Source organism: Pseudopodoces humilis, chromosome 13, assembly GCF_049639895.1.
Source record: "Pseudopodoces humilis isolate 2021_Gansu_Grassland_sample_001 chromosome 13, ASM4963989v1, whole genome shotgun sequence".
NCBI lineage: Eukaryota > Metazoa > Chordata > Aves > Passeriformes > Paridae > Pseudopodoces > Pseudopodoces humilis.
In genome coordinates this window covers 4,594,111-4,616,055 of record NC_142212.1, presented here as the reverse complement: position 1 = coordinate 4,616,055, position 21,945 = coordinate 4,594,111, and the positions used below count along the sequence as shown (strand labels likewise).

Sequence of the window (21,945 nt, the reverse complement as noted above, 5' to 3'; positions counted from 1 at the left end):
AAAGCTGACTTTCCCCCCCCACAACCCTGTAAAAACAACCAGAAACAGAAACCCCATAGTCTTTCCTGGTCTGCTAGGTTTTCAAAATTTTTTTTTCCAAAATCTTCAAATTCTTGCAGTCCTTAAGCAACTTGTGTGTATTTTCGGGTTAGAATTAAGCGTGAGAGTTCTGAAGCTTGGTGTGGCTTCTTACCAATGATCAACTTTAGCAGTAATTTAAGCTTCCAAAGCTATTAAATGAAACTTAAAATGTTCATTGTTTAAGAGCCTGTTGCCTTGCCATGAGATCCTTGATAATGGAGCAGTGAAAAAAATCTCTCTCTGCACTTAATTTCTCCTTAGCAGCCTGTGTGTGACAGATGCACTCCACAGTATCCATCAGACAGGCAGCCCTAGGCTGGAGTTAGCAGTGTTTGGAGCTGTTACCTGGCATTACAGAGCTAAACCCAGCTCTGTGGCTGCAATGAAACAGCACAGGTTTGCATTTCTGACCCTTGTCTCATTCCAGGACACTACTCACTGCACTTTGATGCCTTCCACCACCAGCTCAGTGATGCTCCCCCGGCACTGCCTGCACGAACGTTGCGCAAGGTAATGGCAGGAGAGGGGAGAGGGATGTAGGACAACAGTGGGCTCCTGAAGGGGATCCCCCCTTCTCTGCTCCCACCAAGCAGCTTCTGAACGCAGAAACACTATTTTTAACATGTTAGGAACTCACACATGAGAAAACCCACTGAAAGCTCTTAACCTATTCCACAGCTAAATGCTATTTCTATAACTCACGGGTTGTAGGTCCTTCCCTTTTCCTTTTTTGCACCATATGCTGTGTTTTCAGCACCCCGATCATCACCTCAGCTGCTGTTTCTCTAACAGCTCTGGTCTTGTTGAGTGCACTTATCTGCCCACAAGCGGTACTTCCATACATGTAAACCAATAATCCTTGACATTCTGAGCACAAATGGAACTGTGCCGTTGTTAACAACGCTGTCAAAAGCTGAAATGGGGATCAACACACAAGATGCAGCATTGCCTCCTTTGTCAATTTTAACCTGGTTTTGTTTCTCTCCAAACAGTCCCCTCTTCATCCTATCCCTGCATCGCCCACCAGTCCGCAGTCTGGTCTAGATGGCAGTAACTCCACTTTATCCGGCAGTGCCAGCAGTGGTGTCTCTTCCTTGAGCGAGAGCAATTTTGGACATTCTTCTGAACCACCTCCTCGCACAGACACCATGGATTCTGTGCCCAGCCAGGCCTGGAACACTGATGAAGATCTAGAGACACCCTACCTCCCGGTCAGGTACAGTCTCTCTGAGCCTGATGTCCTGGAGTCGCTCAAATCCCAGCCATGCCGAAGCCACTCTGCTCCATCTGGAGTCATTCCTCAGGACACCATGGACCCTCCTGCTTTACCCCCCAAACCTTACCACTCCCGGCTGCCAAACATGGAGAACGAGGAGGGGATGATAATTGAAGATGATGACAAACACCGCCCGTTGCATCGTAAGGTGTCCCAACCAGTGAGTGGTGGAAAGGAAGAGCAGGCCAGGGTGGCATGGGAGCACGGCATCAGCGAGCAGTAGGGACAGCTCCTGGTACGCAGCTGGCATTGGCATTCCAGGCCTGGATAGACAGAGAGAGAGCAGGACTCGGAGAACAGCAAACTGATTTTCTACTGCCGCAAGGTTGTGTCTGAAGCCCAAAAAAGCAATTGGGCCAGCATGGCAGGTTGCTGCTTTCCTTTTTAATTTCTTTTTACACCTTTCTGTTATGTTTTTTAACTTTCTGTGCAGTGGACAGTTTATTCCTTCTGCAGTTTCTTAACCACATCATACGGCATATGAGCCATAGAGACTTGCAGAAGCTGAAAAATACAATTTTAAGTGGAGGGGAAAATGGGGGGAATGTGGCAAGTTGATTTTGAACCTGCTTTCCTCCCAGTTCTGAGACGCACATGAGTAAAAGCAGTTGCACTAGGAACATATTTCTTTGCTGTACAGAAATGAAAGCTCATTGCTGAAATCAGGGATTCTATGAACTGTCAGATTGGAAGGTGCATGAGCTGCAGGCAGTGGAAAGATGGCAATTCTAAGAAGAAATTGGCTCTTTTGAGAGCAGGATTGTACATATCTGTGCAGTGATCTCCCTGCATTGGTTCATAGGTGCTGAGGCAATCTAAGCAGTGCTGATGCACTGATCTCCAAGATATCATTTCCAACAAACTCTGCCTCCTTTGTTTTTTATGTACTGTTTAATTTCTTAAATTTTGCTTTCACTGGCTAAGCCAACCTGCTTTCTCATGGGAATTGTGTTATTCATCTGTGCTACAGAATGAGAGGAGGTTGGTGGCTACTGGAGCTACAACCTCATTGTAGGCCTTTCCCATGCCCAGCTTTGGGCAGGCTGTTGACACCAGCATTTCTATTCCAGATTGAAACAAAACCAACCAAATTGAGTTTCTCATGCCACAAGCTGGTTGATGACCCAGCCAGTAAAGAAAAGGTGGCTTAAATGCATCATATCCAACAATCCTTGCCTCAGGGCTGAACATCATAATTCTCACCAACTTCCATCACCCAGGAGCTGAGATTCATTCCTGTTAAGTCAGTATCCTCAGTCCCTCCCAACAACTCACTGCAGCTGGTGTGCAGAAAGAATCTCCCATCTCTCAGAGCAGACAGGAAACACCAAGACTCGAGCAATGCCCGGTATCAAGTGTACACCCCAGAGTCAGGGACCTTAAAGGCAACCTGTAAAGAACAAGTGTTTTTTTCCTCTTTTGCTTCTTTAGAATGTGTAGTAAGAGCTGCTGCTTCTCTGTTGAAGGTTGATTTCTTTTTCCTTTTCTCCTCAGGCAGCAATACAGCCTTTCCCCATCCCATGACTTATTGATAAGCTCTAGAAAGGGCTGAAGAACACTAAGGGGGGACACCAAGCTGCACCACACAAACCAGAACTGTGCAGAGCTGAAGACAGTACAGGTCTATGAACACAAAACATGCCTTTTAATCAGTACTTGCACAGTTCAGGAGAAAAAAAAATCTGTGGGTAATATTGTTCTTTACAAAGAAAAGATCTTGGTTCTAGGAAACCTATTATTGCTGTTTTCATACTTTTCAAGAAAATTTCAATTTAAAAATAGTATCAAATATTTAATGTTTTTAGATGAACTTAGATGAACAAGCCACCTTCCTTTCCCTTGCCACACCCACACCCATTTTAGCCTTCCTTATAATCCTTTCACCTGCAGACTGCAAAGCACACTCCATAGGATGGAAACAACCCTCCCTCTTTCCTACCACTGACAAATCTGAAGCACATTCAAATAAAACCTCCACCATATAAATTAGTGCCAGAAACAGGAACAGCACTCAACTTACTTCTTGAATTCTTGCCTAACTGCTCTGTTTCTCCTGCTAAAAACAGCATAAAGAAGCAAAAAAGGATTATAATTTTTTTACAGGTCACCTTTAGCACTACCTCTAAATACAGTGACTGGGCAGAGTACATGGTTTCTGAACTAGCTAAAGATGGTCTGGCTGTATAAATCTGGACTCAGCAGTTGTATGAAGGGGACTTTAAGAGGATTTGTTTGTTTTCTTTCTCAAGCTCTAGCCCATGCAAAACTACTAAGTTATGGATTTGTTTCTTAAATGGCCTATTTGGCTGGAACAAAGTCTCTCTTGCTTCCTCTATTTTGTTACTAACACAGGCTGCTTGTAATCATTATATCCTTCACAATTTAAACAATGATAATAAAATCTGGCCTATGGTGGATGTTTCATCTTTAGCAGGAAGGAGAGTTTTCCAATGCTAGGACAGTCTTCAGTGTTAACAAATCAAGCTGCATCTCTGGTATATAACAAATGTAGGAAAACAACTGAAGTTTTCAGTAAAGGTAAGTCAAGGTAATTCCTTAGAAAAGGGTGAAATGTTTTCACATATGCTATCCTCCAATCCTGCTAAGACTCCTCCAGTGAAGTTCTTAAAAGAACTAAGTTATAATTCCATCTCCTTTGCCCCAGTTTTTTGTTTTTTTTTTCCTGGCAGCAAGACTGAAAGTAGGAAATGTAGTGACTTACCGAGCTTCCTTAATGTGAAAAACCAGCAGGTCTTGCAAATAAAACTTTGCAGAACCAAGAATGCAATTACCATGGGACTGAGTCCCAGTCAGCTGGAAAACCTGCCCACCAGAGCTCTAATCTGAAAATGCATCATCCTGCTCTGGTTAGAGACCTGGTGCAACAGCAGTGAGTCCATTTGGGGAGTCTGGCATTCCTATGTATTTGCAAGGGTTCGAAGATCAATCAGGTGATGTATACAAATACCTAATATATTGCAGGTCCACATTAAAGAAGGGTGGAATAAATTGCTGAATTTACCAAATTTGAGCCTCTCTGGAGTTAAATTTCTGTTATTGTTCTGATATCTACCAAGTATTCTGCCTCCCTTTTCAGTGTTTGCCTTAAAGGGAGCAGAAGATAGAAAGACTATTATTAAGATTTTGTGAATCTTGGAACTCATATTGCCTGGAACTACTATTTCTCTGTAGGGTGAGGTGTCTTTTAGCATAGTATAACTCCATCGTCAAGCTCAGTCCTGGAGTAGGTGGAAGCAACAGCAGTTGTTGCACTTGCCCAACAGGATTTGAAGATTCCTTGTATAAACCACAGCAACGGGATGTGTTGAACAGGACCTTGACATTCTATACCTAACTCTAATTCAAACCTCAGTGTACTTGCCTTCATTGGGTTTTCTTTGCATAACAAAATAGCATGTGCATTCCAGAGAAAAATTGGTGGAATTCTGCTATAAATCTCTCCATCGTCAGTGTACCTGCTGGCCCCATCTGAAACAAAACTGAGAAGGAGCTACAGTGCTAGAAGAAAAGCATTTAAAACAATTTCTCTGAATCCTACTTTTTTTTTTCCCCCCCAGTAGCTGGGTTGGTTTTATTGCTGTATGCAAGGTTCAGATCCTTTTTTGTATTTTCCTCTGTTTGATTTTTAGCTTACTTGCCCTTTTTTAGGTAAGGGATACTGCATATCCCTTCTGTGGGAGTATCAGCCAAAACTGGGGAGGCTGGAGAGAGCAAGAGCCTTTGGGAAACAAATTATGTGGTATTTAAAATTTCCTCTGGTCATGCTTCTTTGTAAATACCCCCATTTGAATGCTGTGTATTTGTACAGGAAATTGAGCAAAAAATGTATAGATTGTGATGTCTGACTGGTATTCTGCCCTGTAAATGTGTTTTTAACCTCTGGCATTCTGTGCTTATTTAAAAAAAAAAAAAAAAAAAAGGCAAAAACCTCTAACCACTTCTCTTTTGTGTATTCATGTTTAAAATAAAATGAAAACAGCTATCTTATCTATAATGGAAATCAAATTCAAAAGGAAAAAATTAATTTGTACAAGTGTCCTAAAGGTACTTCATTGTATATATTGTGATAGCATGTTTCCAGAACCAACAAATAAGTGGTGTGAATTTTAGATGTAAATATCTGCCGTTTGTTTTGGGTTCCTTTCCCTTACCCATTCACTCGACTGCTGTGATGTGGAATTAAAGATTAATACCTGATATTAAAACAGTACAGCTGTATGGTCATTGCTGTCATCCAGGCAGTGCTACCCTCAGACTGCCCTAAACCTTCAGAAGAGACAAGGCACAACCCTCACTTCCCACCTTTTTTGTGAATGACAAAAAGGGGAAGCAACCAAAAGGACTTTATGTGTGGTGAAGGAAAGGTTTCCATGTTACACTTTCAGCTGACAGTGTTATTTAATATCAACTCTTGAAGCAAGCAGCAGGTACAGCCCCGTCCTGGTCCAGTCAGGTAGGTGGACGTGGCAATGGCAACAGCCCCAGGCACAGTTGTGGGCCAATGCTTTCAGAGGCAAAACTTCCCCCTAGGACAGCTGTGGAGTGGCTAGGTGCCACTTCCTTATCAGCTGGGCTTAAACCACCACTATCTCACTGCCTAAAAGATTGCTACTCTTTTATTGCAATAGTACTTAAATACTGATCATTTTAACAGAATAGATGTCTAAGAATAGTAGTTAAGACATGCAGGAACACAGTATTTTGGAATTCAGAGCTATGGTATCTTCTGCAGGCTCCTAATCTCCAATTTACTTCCATTACCACTAGTAAACCAGGCCATTGTACAGAAGGCAAAATAACTCATTTAATGAGTCCTGGCAAATCAACAAAAAAACTTGCAGAACATGTCTCAAAAGCTATTTAGCAGCAAGTCTGACTCTTCAGTTGGCCCCAGGATGTACATGGACTGCCAAGGTACCCTTTGCTCACACCACATACAAATACTGAGAAGAGAAACTGTAGCAAGGTACTTGGGTGTATCTACAGTATCAAAGTGTGGCTTAGCTAAAATGTTCACCTGGTGCCTGAAGAAGTCTGTATCAAAGAATAGAATCATAGAATCATTCAGGTTAGAAAATACCTCGAAGATCACCAAGTCCAACCTTCAGCCAAATACCACTCCGCCCTCTAAACCATATTGTGAAGTGCCACATCCACTTGGGTTTTTGGACACTTCCAGGGATTTTCAGCATTTCCCTGGGCAACCTGCTGTTCCAGGGCTTAACCATCCTTCCAGTGAAGAAATTTTTCCTAATATTCAACCTGAACCTTCCCTAGCACAATTTGAGGCCATTTCCTCTTCTTCTGTCACTTGTTCCCTGCGAGAAAAGGCCAACCCACACCTGACTACAACCTTTCAGGCAGCTGTAGAGAGAGAAAAGACCTCCAGCTGAACACTGGTACCCTCAGCCACTCCTCCTAGGACTTATGTTCCAGACCCTTCTCCCTGTCTTCAGTCAGACCCTTTGAGACTGTTTCTAAGCCAGCTTATTAAATCTTCATTAAGAAAGTATTTTTTATTCAGATAAAAACTATTTATTAACCAAGCACAGGAAATAAAAACTGTATTTTGACACAACAAAAGATGTGTGAAGCCCTAAGGTTTAAACAAGAGTTAAAAAAATACTCCAGTTTCTGTTAAAACCAACAGATCAATTTTTTTCAGTGTAAGTCCAATACTTTATTTAAGCTGCCACTAGTCAGATTGAAATCTAAATCCCATGTCCAAATACCTCTTCTTATCTAAATAAGAAAACTTCAGGACAGTTTCAATATATGACTCAGTATGAATTTCATTACAAAGCTGATAAGAGGAGAAATTAAACCTCTAGAAATTACTCTAACCTGGCGGATGAAAGATTCAGTCTTCTACACCCTATGCATAAAAGCGCCTCCACTTGTAGATGATTCTTAGCAAGCCAGGGAAACACAGTTCACAAGGCAGACCTCTGAGCTCAGGTGTCTTAACAGGTCCACACACCACTTCTCCCTTTTGATGGGCTTTACTGTTAATCCCACATAAATTAACCCCAAATTTGGAACAGTAGATCTATTACACTTCATCTTCTATTCAGCATTCATTTACAGCAGTACTGCATTACCTTTTCCCAAGTTGTTTCCCCTCCCCCCTGACAGAACTCTCGTCTTTGTCCTCACAGCCCAACAGCGGAGGCTGAGCCCCTTCCTCCCCCCTCCATGGCTGTAAGAGATCTGTGTTCTCAGGCGGCAGAGCCAGCACTGCCCCAGCCCCCACAGCTGCCAGGAACATCCTCTAGTTACCTGCACTTCCCAACGACTGGAATCCCCACAGATCCACCGAGCCAAATTAACTCTCCTGCCCACTCAACTGGCTGACTAACCCAGAGCAGAGAAGGTTCCAGGCAGAACTTAGAACACCTTCCAACAATGCCTAAAGGGGTTCCAAGAGAGTGGAGGAGGGACTTTGGACAAGGCCCTGGAGTGATAAGGACACAAGGGGATGCCTTCAGAATGACAAAGACCAGGGTTAGATTGGATACTAGGAAGAAACAACAGTGAGGACCAGCACAAGTTCTCCATCACCCAGGTCTCAGCCAGGACAAATCCCTAATGGTCCAGAGAGACAGAGCCTGGAGGGTGGTGGAATAAACAGAGCCCCAAAAACTCTCCATGGATCAAAATGAAGCACAGGGTAAAATGCAAGGAATCCATTCTAGCTGCTGAAACAAACTATAAATAAAAATAAGGAAAAAACCAAAAGGAGTTCTTCTTCTTCCTCAGACCCATTTGAGGATCTCATATTGAAATACACAGAAACTCATTTCCCAGACCAAAACCAAATAAAATTACTCCTTGCCTGTTCCATAAAAATGTATAAAGTTCCTAGCTTGAAGATGCTTCATAACTGCACTGTTTTGGTAGGTAAACTCTGTCCTTATCATGACCCTCCTAAAGTCTCCTAATTCCAAATTTAAGCCCTATTTCCACCTAATTAAGAAGCCACTTCATCTCACAGTTTTGGCCTCTATCCTGATAAGAAAAAAGGGCACTTTAAGCCACCACTTCTCTGCACAGCTAAGTGACTTTAGTGGGCAATGAATGTAAGTTTTAAAAAGACAATAATCTTCCTAAAGTATACTTATATTGAGTAATTCTGGAAATCATTACAGAATGACATAATATTAATACAGATCTTAATAACCTTAATAATCTTAATAATATTTGGAGAGATAACAAGATCTAGAAATGTGCAAAACCACCTCTCCTAATGAACACATGATGTACTCTCACTGGCAATTAGTGTCCTAATTAGTGCTCACCTGCTGTGACCTTTCCTGTATCAGGTGCTCCTCCTCACCTCATCAGGCTTATCACTTACACCTGATGACCTGCAAGAAAATTCTGATTAGGCATTGCCCCACCAGGCTGCCTCAAGAGCCCACGGAGCTCCCTTGCTGTAGCACAGGGCTGTGACTTTGACTCTCCCTTCACTGGAATGACAGCCCAGGATACGCAGAGTTACACATAAAGCCGCACAAGGAGCTATCAACAGGTGTGTGCTCCTCTCCCAACCTCAAGGGGATTTCAGTTATAAACTCACAGTGTTTGGGATTGTTTAAGGTAGTTAGCAGCACAAACTGTGAGGGCTTTTGGAACAGAATCAAAATAGTCTGAGTTGGAAAAGACCCACAAGGATCACCAAAGTCCAACTCCTAGCCCTGGCACAGGACAACCCTAGGAATCCCCCTATGTCCCTGAGCAAAAGGTGATAGGCCCAAAAACTAGGATATTAAGTTGGAATTAAACAAAATTTCTTTCAAAAACATCCACCCAAGAAGCCAGAAATAAGTGCACGCAGCTTGCTATTTTGACCTCTGAGCTGTCCCACCTCAAAGCACCCAGTCCTCGTACCCAGAGCCACCCGTTACGGGCTGTGCCCGTGCTGGCACCGAACCCGTCCCTGCCGCTCCCACCCCTCACGGGACACCCCCCACAAGCACGCGGCTCCTCTTCCCCACCGACTTCACGCTACCCGGGGGCCTCGAGCGACCCCTCAAGCCTCACCTTGCGCTGCCGCACACCGCCCCGCCACAGCCGTGTGGAAGGCGGAGCCCGGGCTCGGGGCGGCCCCGCCCGCCCACAGGTGTGAGGATCTGCCCCTTCTCAAGATGGCGCCCGCGGCTAGCGCTCGCGAGCGCCCTTCCCTTAACAAAGATGGCAGCAAAGGGGGCGGGGCCCCGCTCCGCGCGCCGGCCCTCTGCCGCCTCCCCCCAATCAACGGCCGCCAACTCTCCCGTGGAGGCGGCGTTGCGGCCAATGGGAGCGGAGAGCGTGGCGGCCGGGCGGGGAGCTGGCCAATGGGGCGGCGGCGGCGGGGGCAGCCGGCGTGGGGTGGTGGTGCCGGTGGTGCCGGTGCGGCGGGCGCTGCCGGGCGAGGCGGGATGCGGGCGGCCCACGGGCTTTGCGCGGCGTTGGCCTTGCTCCTGCTGCCGGCCGGTGGCCGAGCGCTGCGCGACGGGGACTGCGAGGGTGAGTGCGGACGGGCCCGGGCCGCGGGCACGGCGGGGGAAGGCCGCTCCTCGCCGCCGCCTCCCGCAGTCTGGCCCGTCCGCCGGGCTGTGGGGCTGGGACGCGGACCAGCCGTGGGGCTGTGACAGTCCACCCGCCGGTGCTGGGCCGGGCCGGCGGGAGCGCTGCCTCCAGCGGCAGGAAAAGTCTCCGAAGTCTGGCCAAGTGCGGGCGGGCCGGGCCGGGCGCCGCTCGCAGGCGACCGGTGCCGGGGCGGTGCTCGGGGGTGTCCGGTGCCGGGGCGATGCGCCGGGCGGCCCGCGGGGCAGGAGGGGCGGGGTTTCCAGCTGCGCCGCGCTCCGGGGACGGGATCTCCCTTCCGAGGGTACTGCACTCTGTCGGGAAGTTGCCCGTCCCTCTCCACAGGGTCAGCGGTAGCGTAGAGTCCCCACGGGAAAGAGCGATGACGCTGGGAGATCAGCACTGTCGCAGCTCGGCACTGGCGGGGCAGCGCTTCCCGCCGGCTGTCCCGGCCGGGTGACGGTGACCAGGGCAGGGAGCAGGAGAACACGAGTGAGGTTACTTACCCGGACCTCGCCGGGACTCCCCCCCTAGTCATCACACTATTACGTTCACGGGGTGCTCTGAGTCCTCTCAGTGCGCACAGCCAGGAGCCGTGAGCAGCTGATCCAAATCAAGTCGGACCCTTTGTGTACCACGGAAATACAAACGCCTCGGGGGTAGAACCTGTTGAGCTGCACAGCAAATTAAGCTGCTCCTGTACAGTGAACTGAACAGATTCCCCAAGTGGAGCAAGCAGAACTTGAGGTGGGGCTCTAGTAGCTGGTTGGGAGTTAATATCTAATATCCCTCACTAAGACAGAATGAGGGGAAGAAACCCCATAAATCAAAACTTCCAGCTGCTGTCACAGCACTGGACTGGAAATGTGATTCTATCCATCAGTGTCACTGTCTGCAGCAAGTTTTTTCTTCCCAAGGTTTTCACTTCCCAAGAGCTTACAGTGGACCTCAGTGTGTCTGACTGGGGATAGACTGCTGGGAGGTAAATAAGGGTACTGTATGCATACAAAAAATGTTTTCCAAAGTGGCCCATATTATAATAAGTTCTAGTTTTAATATAATGAGGGTTCATTTCTACTCGGTTCTATGACAGCCATTCTCCATTTCCTGTTCTGCCCAATTACTGTGCCATGTGTCGTGTTCTGAGTTGAACACAAGTTGCTAATGACAACAATATTTGCCAGTCCCTCCCTGCTGGGGTAAACAAATCCCATGAAAGACATAACTCATACCTGTTCCTTAGAGGCAGAATGGTTCCTGGCACTCATCTCGCATGGGAAGGTGTGAGGATCCCCAGGTGCTGAGCAGGAATTGAGGGGCTGCAGAGTGCTCGGTCCGGGTGATGCTGATATCCACAGATGTGTTGTGAGATGAAAATCTGATACTCAGGGTGTCCTTCAGGCATCCCATGGGCTGTCTGCCCTCCTTCCCAGCCACACACGGGGCTGCTGCACTTTGGAGCATGTGTGGAGCGACTGCTGCCAAGGGAAGGAGCAATGACCGAGTTGTGCAGCCCTTCCCAAAGGCAGGAACCTGGATCTGTCCTCTCAGCTGCAGCTGCACTTGTGGGAGTTGCATTATGTCTAAGAATCTTCCATCTTTCCATCTGAAACTGCATCAGAAGCTTGTGGAAATGAAAGAAGGAGAAAGGTGCCGCATGGACATAGCATGGGATCACATTTCTTTTTCTCTTGGAAGTAATTTCAGCTGAAGCAGCCTGGTAATCAGTGATACCCTGTTACTGAAGTAAGCACACAGGGAGTCTCAGAGGATTATGTACAGAATTGGTTTTCTATCAGCACTGGGTTTGACACCCATGTTTTTACCAGTTGCTTCCCAAAGCAGCAAGACAACTTTAAATTTACATTTTTGCATGGGTGTGGTTTTGTATCCATCATATGATCCTATGCTCATTCAAGACAATGTACAGAAGCCTCTTGACACTTCCATGGATCTAATTTCCCACCAAAAGTACCAGAGCATGTTGTTGATTCACATGTGCTCTGAATGACTTTCTGAACCATGGGTGAAGTTCAGAAAAGTTCTGTTATCTAAACCCCTGATTCTTTTTCACTACGAGTGTCCTCTAAGAGCTGCCATGAGATTACTGCTCTGGCTGATAACTCCATCCATCTTCCCTTCCAGTGTGTGTCACATTCCTGGGAAGGTTCTACCAGAGTCTAAAGGACAACGACATTGAATTCACACCTTCCAGTATTGAAAAGGAGCTCTTGAAATCCTGCAAAGAAGCAAAGGGCAAAGAGAACCGCCTGGTAAGTAGGGGGAGTCAGTAATATTTGCCTCCTGCAAATGAGGGGAAACTGAGTCTGTATGATATGGCTTCCCAGGGGCTGTTTCTGCTGGCTCTGTGGCCACAGTTGTGTATTTTTATGAGAGAACTCAAGGAGTTAAATTTCTTTACTTTTAAAAAAAGGAAAAAAAAACCCACCACCCTGTCAACAGTGATTGGACTGGCTGGCATCTCACTGTTACTGAAGCACTGGAGATAAAGCTTTTGTTTGCTGTAGGGCTTCCCTGTCCCTTAAATAGTATAATCTGTTAAAATACTTACACTTTTTGTCTGTTTAGCTGAAAACTAAATAAAGGAAACCAAATTGCCCTAACTGAAATCAGAGGCAATTTGTGTATAAAGAGGCCCAAAGAACCTGAACTCTCCTCAGAGAACTACAGAGACATGCAGAGGGGGAACACGTTTTCAGAGAGGCTCTTTGAATGAAGAAGACTTTATTCCTAATCCTGTTTTATTTTAATAAAGTTAAAAAACCAAGACCACCAGCCTCAGTAGCTGTAAAATCAGTGCAATGGAAAACACTTGCTCAGTATTCTGGGCTCAGCTAGGCTCCATTTGCCCAGCTCTAGCAGTACCTTGGGGAGATTCTGTAACAGTAAGAATCCAGCTGCAAAACCAGATGAGGACAGGGACAGAAAACTCTGCTTTTAGAAGCCTTTTTTTCAATGCATCCCCACTTCACTCTTTTCTTCCCTCTAGTGCTATTACATTGGGGCCACAAGTGATGCAGCCACCAAAATCATTAATGAGGTATCAAAGCCCATGAGTCACCACATCCCTGTGGAAAAGATCTGTGAGAAGCTAAAGAAGAAAGACAGTCAGATCTGTGAACTAAAATACGGTGAGTTGCCTGCACAAGAGGAAATGCCCATGATTTGCTGGGGGTAAAGCAACATCCTAGAACTACTCAGAACTGACTTCTATAGCCTAGTTACATTGCACAACCTGGGTTGCTCTCCATGAACATCCTAGAGAGTTCTATGGATATGCTTAAGTAAGACTGTTGGCTGCTAACCCTTCTTGGTTTCTGCGGGGACACTGATCAGCCCTGGAATAACTAATACTAAGGAGTAGCAGCACTGCTGTGCTCACATTGCTGTTTGGAATATCGTGTTTGGGAGGGTGTGTGGTACAGCCTGTGCTGGCAGCGTGTGGGGGTGTCACTGTGGTGGGGCTCAGGCCCTGTTCCCAGCAGCAGGGTGATAAATACTGCTTTCTCATCTCCTCTGGTGTCTCCTCAGAGCATTCCACTCTGCCTCTCATCACTTTCTTGAACTCACATTCCTAGATGAATCCTGTTCCTGAAAAAAGACTAATACAAAAACAGGCACAGGCCTCTTTCTGCTTTCCCTTACGGCTGTCCTTACACCTCCTGGAGATACCCCTTGGACTGTGGGTCTTTATACTTATCATTTCTCCTACTAAGGTTGTGTTGCTTCCTGAAAAGATGCTTCTTGTTGTCACTTTCTTATCTTTCCCTTGAAACGACTCTGCTACATTTCTTTTATCCAGTGGAAGAGTGGTGGTGCTGCTCATATAACAAAGGGGCTTTCAGGGCTATTGTGGAACTTCTGCATATAAACCACAACCAAGCTTTCTGTCTTCTAATAATTTTTAGCATTAAGAGCCTTACCCGCTGTCCAAATCCTAACTTAGACATTACTTCCATCCCCGGCACCTCTCTCCCTCTTGTGTTTTGGCTTCCTCGCCCACCTGGCCTGTCTGAGTGCAGCTCTGCTCTCCCCGCAGACAAGCAAATCGACCTAAGCACCGCCGACCTGCGCAAGCTGCGAGTCAAGGAGCTGCGGCGGATCCTGGATGACTGGGGCGAGGTGTGCAAGGGCTGTGCAGAGAAGTCCGACTTCATCCGCAGGATCCACGAACTGATGCCCAAGTACGCGCCGAGGGCGGCCGGCGCCCGGACAGACCTCTGAGGGCCGAGACCGGGGCTCTGAGGGGCGAGAACTGGGCTCTGAGGGCGAGACCGGGGTTTGCGAGGGGACTGTAAGGGGCGACCTCGAGGCTATGAGGGGCGACGCCGGCCCCGCGCTTTGTACGGGACTTTCATTAAAGTTCGCCGGTGTGTACCGGGCGGAGCCGTGCCGTGTGACGTGATTGCGGGACACATCCCCCTCCGCGCCCCTCACCCGCCGGCTCCCGGCATCCCCCGCCTCTCCCGCCCTCGCTCCATCCGCGGACCGGCACCGCGCGCGCTCCCTCAGCCCGCCGAGGGGCGGGGCTTCGCTGCCCGCCCTGATTGGCCGCCCGGCCGTCGCGCGCGGGCGGCGGGAAGCGCCGTGTGACGTCACGGCCCCGTGACGCCGGCCTGCGGCGCGTCGCGCGCGGAGCGATGACGTAGAGCCCGCGCGGCGCGGCGGCCGGAGCCGCCTTCGCTCCCTTTTGTCCAAGATGGCGGCGGCCGCCGGAGGCGCCTCCTGAGCCGCGGGCCCGGCGCGATGAAGCGCGGCAGCGACCGCGACTCGAGCCCGCCGGGGGCCGCGGGCGGACGCGCGGCCGCCGCCGCCAAGCGGCCCCGCGACCGCGACCGCGAGAGCAGCAGCCGGCCCGGCCCGCACCGCAGCTCGGGCGCCTCCCGCAGCAGCCGGGACAAGTCCACGCCCGGCGGCGGCGGCGGGGGCGGCGGCGGCACCACCACCAGCAGCAGGGGCGGCGGAGGCGGCCCCAGCCCCCGCAGCCACCGCGGCGATGAGCGCGCCGGCGGCGGCGGCGACTCGAACCACCGCCCGGCGGGGAGCGGCTCGGCCTCGGGCGCCCGCGGCGGCAGCCAGGCCGCCCCCTCGTCCTCCTCCTCCTCCTCGTCCCGGGCGCTCGGCGTGCCCAAGGCCAAGGCGCTGCCGGGCGCCGTGGTAGCCCCGTCGCTGCTGCTGGCCGGGCCGCCGCCGGGCGCCGCGCCCTCGCTGCTGCTGGCGCCGCTCGGGGGCTCGGCCGGGCTGGCCGGGGAGCCGCCCGGCTCCTGCGAGTACAAGACGCTGCTGGTGAGCGGGCTGAGCGCGGCCCTGCCCGACCAGCTGCTGGAGGACGGGCTGTTCCGCCTCTTCCAGCGCTTCGCGGGCGGGGGCGCCGGGGACATCAGTGTCAAGCTCTCCCACACGCCCGAGCTCGGCCGCGTCGCCTACGTGAACTTCCGACACCCCGGGGACGCCCGCGACGCCCGGCGGCACGCCCGGGCCCGGCAGCTGCTCCTCTACGACCGGCCGCTCAAGGTGGAGCCCGTGTACCTGCGCGGGGGCCGGCGCAGCCGCACGCCGCCCCCCGCGCCCTCCCCGGAGCCGCTGGGGTACCTGCCGCCCCTGCACAGCGCCTACCAGTACAAGCAGCGCTCGCTGTCGCCGGTCACCAGCCCCTTGCTGCGGGAGCCGCGGCCCCGCCACGCCGCCGCTGCCGCCTTCGCGCTGGAAGCGGCTGCCATCGGGCTCTCCCGGGAGCGGGAGCGGGCCCTGGATTACTACGGGCTGTACGACGAGCGCGGCCGCCCATACAGTTACCCTATCGTGGCCGAGGAAGACCTGATGCCAGAGGATGACCAGAGAGCCACCCGCAACCTCTTTATCGGCAACTTGGACCACAACGTGTCGGAGGTGGAGCTGAGGCGCGCCTTCGAGAAATACGGCATCATCGAGGAGGTGGTGATCAAGCGCCCCGCACGTGGCCAGGGTGGTGCCTACGCCTTCCTCAAGTTCCAGAACTTGGACATGGCTCACAGGGCCAAGGTGGCCATGTCAGGCCGCGTTGTGGGCAGGAACCCCATCAAAATCGGCTACGGGAAAGCCAACCCCACCACCCGGCTGTGGGTGGGGGGCCTTGGCCCCAGCACTTCCCTGGCTGCCCTGGCCAGGGAGTTTGACCGCTTTGGCAGCATCAGGACTATTGACTACGTGAAGGGCGACAGCTTCGCTTACATCCAGTACGAGAGCCTGGACGCTGCCCAGGCCGCCTGCGCGCAGATGAGGGGCTTCCCCTTGGGCGGACCAGAGAGGAGGCTCCGAGTGGATTTTGCCAAAGCAGAAGAGACGAGATACCCGCAGCAGTACCAGCCTGCGCCGCTCCCCGTGCACTATGAGCTACTGGCTGATGGGTACAGTCGGCACCGGAGCCTGGAGCAAGACTTGAGGGTGCGGGATAGGACTCCTCCGCACCTCCTGTACTCGGACAGAGACAGGAGCTTTGTGGAGGCAGACTGGGCCAGCCCTGCCAAAAACGCCGAACGCAGGAACAACCTGGAGAGCTACAGCCGGTCCGTGCGCAGCCGGAGCGGGGAGCGCTGGGGCAGCGACGGCGACCGCAGCGTGCCCAAACCGTGGGAAGAGAGGCGGAGACGCCGGAGTCTTTCCAGTGACCGCGGGAGGACTACTCACTCGCCTTATGAGGACAGAAGCAGGACAAAGGCCAGTGGGCCAGCTCTAGACCGCAGCCCTGACAGGGCTCGCAAGGAGAATCACACTACAGAACCCGGAGCCGAGAAAGAGCAGAGCAACTCCCTCCAGAACAATCGTCATGCGGCCGAGGAGAAACCCCATCGCGAGCCAGCCGATGCTCCCCAGCCCAAAAAAAGGGACAGCGAACGCAATCATCGAACTGGTGAATCGGAATCAAAAACTCACGAGGAGCCAAAATCTGAGACCAAAAAGCTAAAGAATTTATCAGAATATGCTCAGACACTGCAACTTGCTTGGAATGGGCTTCTTGTGCTAAAAAACAGCTGCTTCCCCACCTCTATGCACATCCTGGAGGGAGACCTGGGTGTCATCAACGGACTCCTCAAAGACCATTCGTCTGGCGGGAAGTTGACGCAGCTCAAAATCGCTCAGAGACTTCGGCTGGACCAGCCCAAGCTGGATGAAGTCACCCGGCGCATCAAACAAGGCAGCCCCAACGGCTACGCCGTGCTCCTGGCCACCCAGTCAGCCCCGGCAGGGGCAGGGGCCGAGGGGACCTTCCCTGTGGTAGAGCCTGGCTTGCAGCGACGGCTTCTCAGGAATCTGGTCTCCTACTTGAAACAGAAGCAGGCTGCTGGGGTTATCAGCCTGCCCGTGGGAGGGGCGAAGGGCAGGGACAGCACAGGCATGCTTTACGCGTTCCCTCCTTGCGAGTTCTCTCAGCAGTACCTCCAGTCAGCACTAAGGACATTGGGGAAGTTAGAAGAAGAACATATGGTGATAGTTATAGTCAAAGACACTGCCTAGCCCACACTGTCTTTTCAAATTCCATGTTTTCTTTGTGTGTCACACAGCCCAGTTGTTTTTAAGGCTGATCATTTTGGTTGAGGCTCAAAACACCTTGACCAAAGTGGTAAGATTTTTAGTTTCTAATTAATTTTAATACCTATAATATCTATTAAAATTTTAAATAGAGCCCATTTTATTCGTTTTTAATATGTGACACTGTCCGCTGTTGTTCTGTATTTTTATTTTTTAACTGTATGAAAAGTTGTCAGTAAAGCCTTGTTCACTGATGGATTTCTAAACTTGTGCGGTATCCGAGTTCTTCTGGCCCAGGAAGGGTGAGTTCCCTGTGCTGCAGGCCAGGTGAAGCCCCAGCCCAGTTCAGCTCTCAGATCCCAACCTTGAGCACCTCCTTCATCTTTATATGTGTCCTTCAAGGTGGGAGAGGAAGAGGGGTTATTTGTGCTGTAGCAGAGACTGAAAGGTTGGTTCTCTATTTTTTATTTTTTGTCCTGTTTGCTTTTTATTTCGTAAATTTGAGTCTGGATGCTTTGTTGTTGAGTCTCTCTTTGAGAACAGAAGCTTCCCAGGAAGCCAGCTACCAAGGAAGCAAATCCTGATGAAGAATAAAAGTGTTTTTCATACACACCAAAAAATTAGTTGATACTTGGCAAAAAGTTTGCTGGTAAGGAGTGGACCCTGTATTCAAGTTGGTGAGGTTTGAGACCACCTGGTACATGTCTCAGTCATAGAAATGCTTGGATAAAACAAAAAAGGTATGACGTTCCCAATTTTTATAAAAGGAAAAACAAGCAGAAGGGAAAAAAAGAGTTATTTAAGGGGGGACCCTCTTGGACCCTTATTCAATGTGGACAAGCCAGGGGCATGAAGGTGTTTAGTGAGCTGGAGGTGCTCATGTGCAGTCAATCATGTTGTACTACCTGGAATCCTTTATTGCAAGGTAAATGGCTATTTTTATTTTTTTTTTTTCCTAAAGTTTAAATTTGTTTGCAGGCTTACAAAAAAAGAAACGTGTCTGTCTGGCTGAGAATGTGTCCTATTAGCACAGGTGACCTGTAACAGAAACCACTGGAGGTCAAAATCTGAGCTCTAACACGGGTGGATGCATCACCTCTGCTGTCTGTGGTATGAGGTGGTTGCTTGGGAGGCCTGACCCTTTGAGTGCTCAGCAACATAAGGATGTGGTAACAAGTCCAAGCTGGAGTTAAAATCCACATTGTTCTGTTTGGGGATATTTTTATTTTTCAAAGCGATGCCTGTAGATTTTAGGAGACTTAAAGAAAATTGTGTGGGATTAAAAATGCTACATTTTAAAGTTTCTTTAGATTCGCAGGTGATTTTTTTATTGTTTTTCTCACGGTAAGCAAGTGAACAAATTTGTGGGAGAACCAGATTTACCTCACACTAATCTCTGTGACCCAGCAGCTCATTTGCTGAGGGTTGCCAAAAGCCCTTCTAAAACTCCTCTCAGGTATGATTGGTGTCACGACCCACTTAGCAGGGAGCATAATTCAATCTAATGATGCTTTTATTTTTCAGTTTTTAACCCTGCAGATGTAGGGACATCATCAGCTGGTGATGGCTTTATAATATCAACAAGTGTGGGTTGATTTGTTGGGCTGGGGGGTGGGGGTTGCATTTCACTTGATGCATTTTCTGTGAAGGAGGGGAGCCGAATGCTCCGCTGGGAGCAGCAGGGATCCGGGAATGCGCTGTGGGAGCAGATGAGCAGCTCCACTGCCTGCACTGGTGGCACTGGGCTGCCCCGATGTCACACGGTTATAGGGACACCGACTCCACCCTCGTGACCGAGTCCCCGATGCTGTTGTAACGCAGACGGTGCCAAATGTCAACAGTTGGTTCAGTGTTATCTGAAACCAAGTGCCATTAAATACCCCTCGTGGCTGGCCCTAGGGCGATTAGAGCCTTTTGTGGGAGTATCCTGCCTTGGAGGTGTCCCGGCAGTTGGAGCTGCAGCTTGTGCTGTGCCATGGCCTTTTGTGTGTTATGATGTGTGAATGTTAGGAAAGGGAAGGAAAAAAAAAAATCAGTAAATTAAAAAAACTGCAACTGCTTGCTGGCAAAGCCAAGGACCAGCCCAAAATCCCCCATCTCCCACTTTCCTTGTGAAATAAGTAAATAATAATGTAGGGTTGTTTAGAAGACAAAGGTTGGATGAGATTTGAATGATGGCATTTGTGTTCCCAGAGAGGTGGTTGATGGTTGTAAGCATGTGAGACCAACAAATCTCCCTCCTACCAAAATTAACAGGTGTAAAGGAGAAGTTGGAGAGTTACAGAAAAAACACCTGGGAGAGAAGCAGCAGCATCCGTCTGGCATGATGACCTGAGCCTTCCCTGCTCCCCAGCAGGCAAGGGAGCCACACCATGGCTTTAACACTGTGCCAAGGCCAAAGGCCCCATCCTGGACCCGTGTCCACCATCCCCTCCCTTCACAGATGCATCCAGGCTGATTCCAAGAGAAACAGACCTGGAAAAGGGTTGGCAGTTACAGCAAAATAACTGCATCTGGATCTTACAGCATCAAAGACTTGAGCCTTAAACTGGGATGGGCAGCAGTTCTGGGGAGAAGATAGGGGGAGTGGAGGCCTGAGCCCCTGGGTGATACTGGAAGGTGCTGGCTAAGGCAGTGCTGGGGTTGTTTTGGGGAGGATGGTGCCTTTCAGCCCAGTACAGTGGGGCAGTAAGGTGATCATGGCAGGGTAATGGTGTCTGGCTCCTCGGGGGTGATCTGAAACTCAAGCAGGGTGTGACATGGTGGATGGGCTGGTCTGAGTGTTCAGCCTGAGGTACCCCATTCTTTTATTCTAAGCACACATTCAGCAAACATTCTGTCTCACAAGGTCTCTTTAACAGCAGTTGCTGGCTGTCTTTCCTACTGAAACAGGGATGAGGGCTAGCCCTGGATGTGCTTTGACCAGTGCTGAGGAGCCTCAGTCATTACCCATAGCTACACTTGGTGAGGTTTGTACCCTGCTCTCCCAGCCTCGGCCTGTGGGAGATTTTTTAAGCCCAGCACAGCAGGGATGTGCTGCTCCCTCCCAGGGTGCTGGCAGGGCACTCCACAGGCTGTGCTCCATGGAAGGGTGTGTCAGGCACTAAATGGACCAAGCAGGTACTGGGTCCCAGTGCAGTGACCACGCTGACAGGAGAGCACATGCTGCACTGGGCTCCTCTGCTCACATCGTGGGAGGAAACAGCATTGTCCCTGCTCCCCTCTGCTGCAGGAGTATGTCTTAGCCAGCTGGCAGGACATTTAAATCTTCCACCCCCCTAAGCCAGGGTCTGTAACTGCTGCATAGAAGAAATACTGTATGGCACCACATCAGCCACGTGCTGTGAGTATTCCAGAAGATTACAGGATCCTTTCCAAGCAGCATGCTTTTAAATAAGATTAAATCATGATGCCAGGGTAGCAGGTGATTTTCTAAATGCTGAGAGTTCTCCCTATCCCAAGCAGTTGCAGAATTATGGCCTGACAAAAACAAAATAATCCCTTGCTAGTGTCCAGTTCTGAACTCCACTTTGCACCCAGGTTGGTGCCATCATCTGTTCCCCAAGAACTCTTGAGTGAGACCCCCAGAACTAAGGCAGCAGCATGGAGTACAGGCAGCTTCCCCAGGTGTGTATTTAACTTCATAGAGGCCAGGTCTGGCCAGGACAGGAGACAGGGACTGCTTCAGCAGTTTTGGGGGGCTCACCTGCAGGCCCTGCCTCCTTCCCCACAGGGTAAGGCCCAAACCCACTCCCTTTGGCTCTGTTCAGTGGAGTTAGGGCAGGTGTGGGAGGAGAGGGAGGCTCGTATACTTACAGCACCTCAGCACACACAGGAGCTCCATCCCAGGTGTTTTGGTTCTGTCTCGCAAAACTAGCTGATAAATTTCTCCAAAATAGCCAGGCCCAAACCAGCAGCAGATGCAGCCAATTACAGCTGGGGTTTAATGCCAGAACAAGATATGGACATCTGGCACTGCAGCTCCCTGGGGGTAGTAGCTGAGTACATGCTTTACTTTTTTTTCTCCTCCTGAGCTGCACATTTTTCTATGGTGAAGTTGGGTGGGATGGTTTCTGACAAGGCAGAGGCTACTTCCACAGCTGCTGGGTGGCATATCCGATTTTCAATCCCCTCATTAATGAGAATGCTGCTCCAATTGCTGGTCTTGAATGCTGTAGTAGTGACTTGTTCATCCTTCTTGACTGTGTAGGGTACAATTATCCATTATAAGTTGCAGCAGAACATTTCTTTTTAATTATTAACAAGCAGCCCTGGATAAGTGAATTAAGTAGATGCAATGCTGGAGGGAAATAAAGCTACCCCTTCTTTCAGTTAAAAAGGAAATCCTCCCTCTTCAAGCAGTAAGACCTTTAGCCTTAGTTGAAATGAGCAGCTCTTGGTGGAAAACTGTAGTGTCAAGGAGTGAGAAGTCTCCAGTTCCCTGTTGTGCCTCAAACCCTATTCTGAAA

At 49.7% G+C, this 21,945-nt stretch overlaps 3 protein-coding genes and 1 long non-coding RNA gene across 17 annotated transcripts in view; 3 read left to right on the top strand and 1 right to left on the bottom strand.

Moving 5' to 3' along the window:
- Positions 1-5,585, top strand: part of DOCK3 (dedicator of cytokinesis 3) — a 183,288-nt gene extending 177,703 nt beyond the window's left edge. For all 14 annotated transcript variants that reach the window (XM_088061622.1, XM_088061619.1, XM_088061624.1 and 11 more), the window contains 2 exons: positions 509-591; positions 1,074-5,585. In XM_088061622.1, coding sequence (XP_087917748.1) covers positions 509-591; positions 1,074-1,580 — 590 coding nt within the window. In that variant the 3' untranslated portion in view covers positions 1,581-5,585. The remainder of the gene's footprint in view (positions 1-508; positions 592-1,073) is intronic.
- LOC148183206 (uncharacterized) lies at positions 1,489-9,530 on the bottom strand. Its single transcript, XR_015773627.1, has 3 exons — positions 9,422-9,530; positions 8,677-8,745; positions 1,489-1,620 (listed from the first exon to the last, which is right to left on the bottom strand). It is a non-coding gene; the product is annotated as an uncharacterized LOC148183206 (long non-coding RNA).
- A 199-nt stretch (positions 9,531-9,729) lies between these two features.
- Positions 9,730-14,349, top strand: MANF (mesencephalic astrocyte derived neurotrophic factor). Its single transcript, XM_005522189.2, has 4 exons — positions 9,730-9,886; positions 12,092-12,219; positions 12,957-13,098; positions 14,007-14,349. The coding sequence occupies exons 1-4, from the start codon at positions 9,799-9,801 to the stop codon at positions 14,189-14,191; spliced, it is 543 nt and encodes a 180-aa protein (XP_005522246.1). The 5' UTR covers positions 9,730-9,798; the 3' UTR covers positions 14,192-14,349.
- A 364-nt stretch (positions 14,350-14,713) lies between these two features.
- On the top strand, positions 14,714-17,664 carry RBM15B (RNA binding motif protein 15B). Its single transcript, XM_088062028.1, has one exon. It carries the CDS (start codon positions 14,714-14,716, stop codon positions 17,459-17,461), a length of 2,748 nt encoding a protein of 915 aa, XP_087918154.1. The 3' UTR covers positions 17,462-17,664.
- Positions 17,665-21,945: the final 4,281 nt, after the last annotated feature.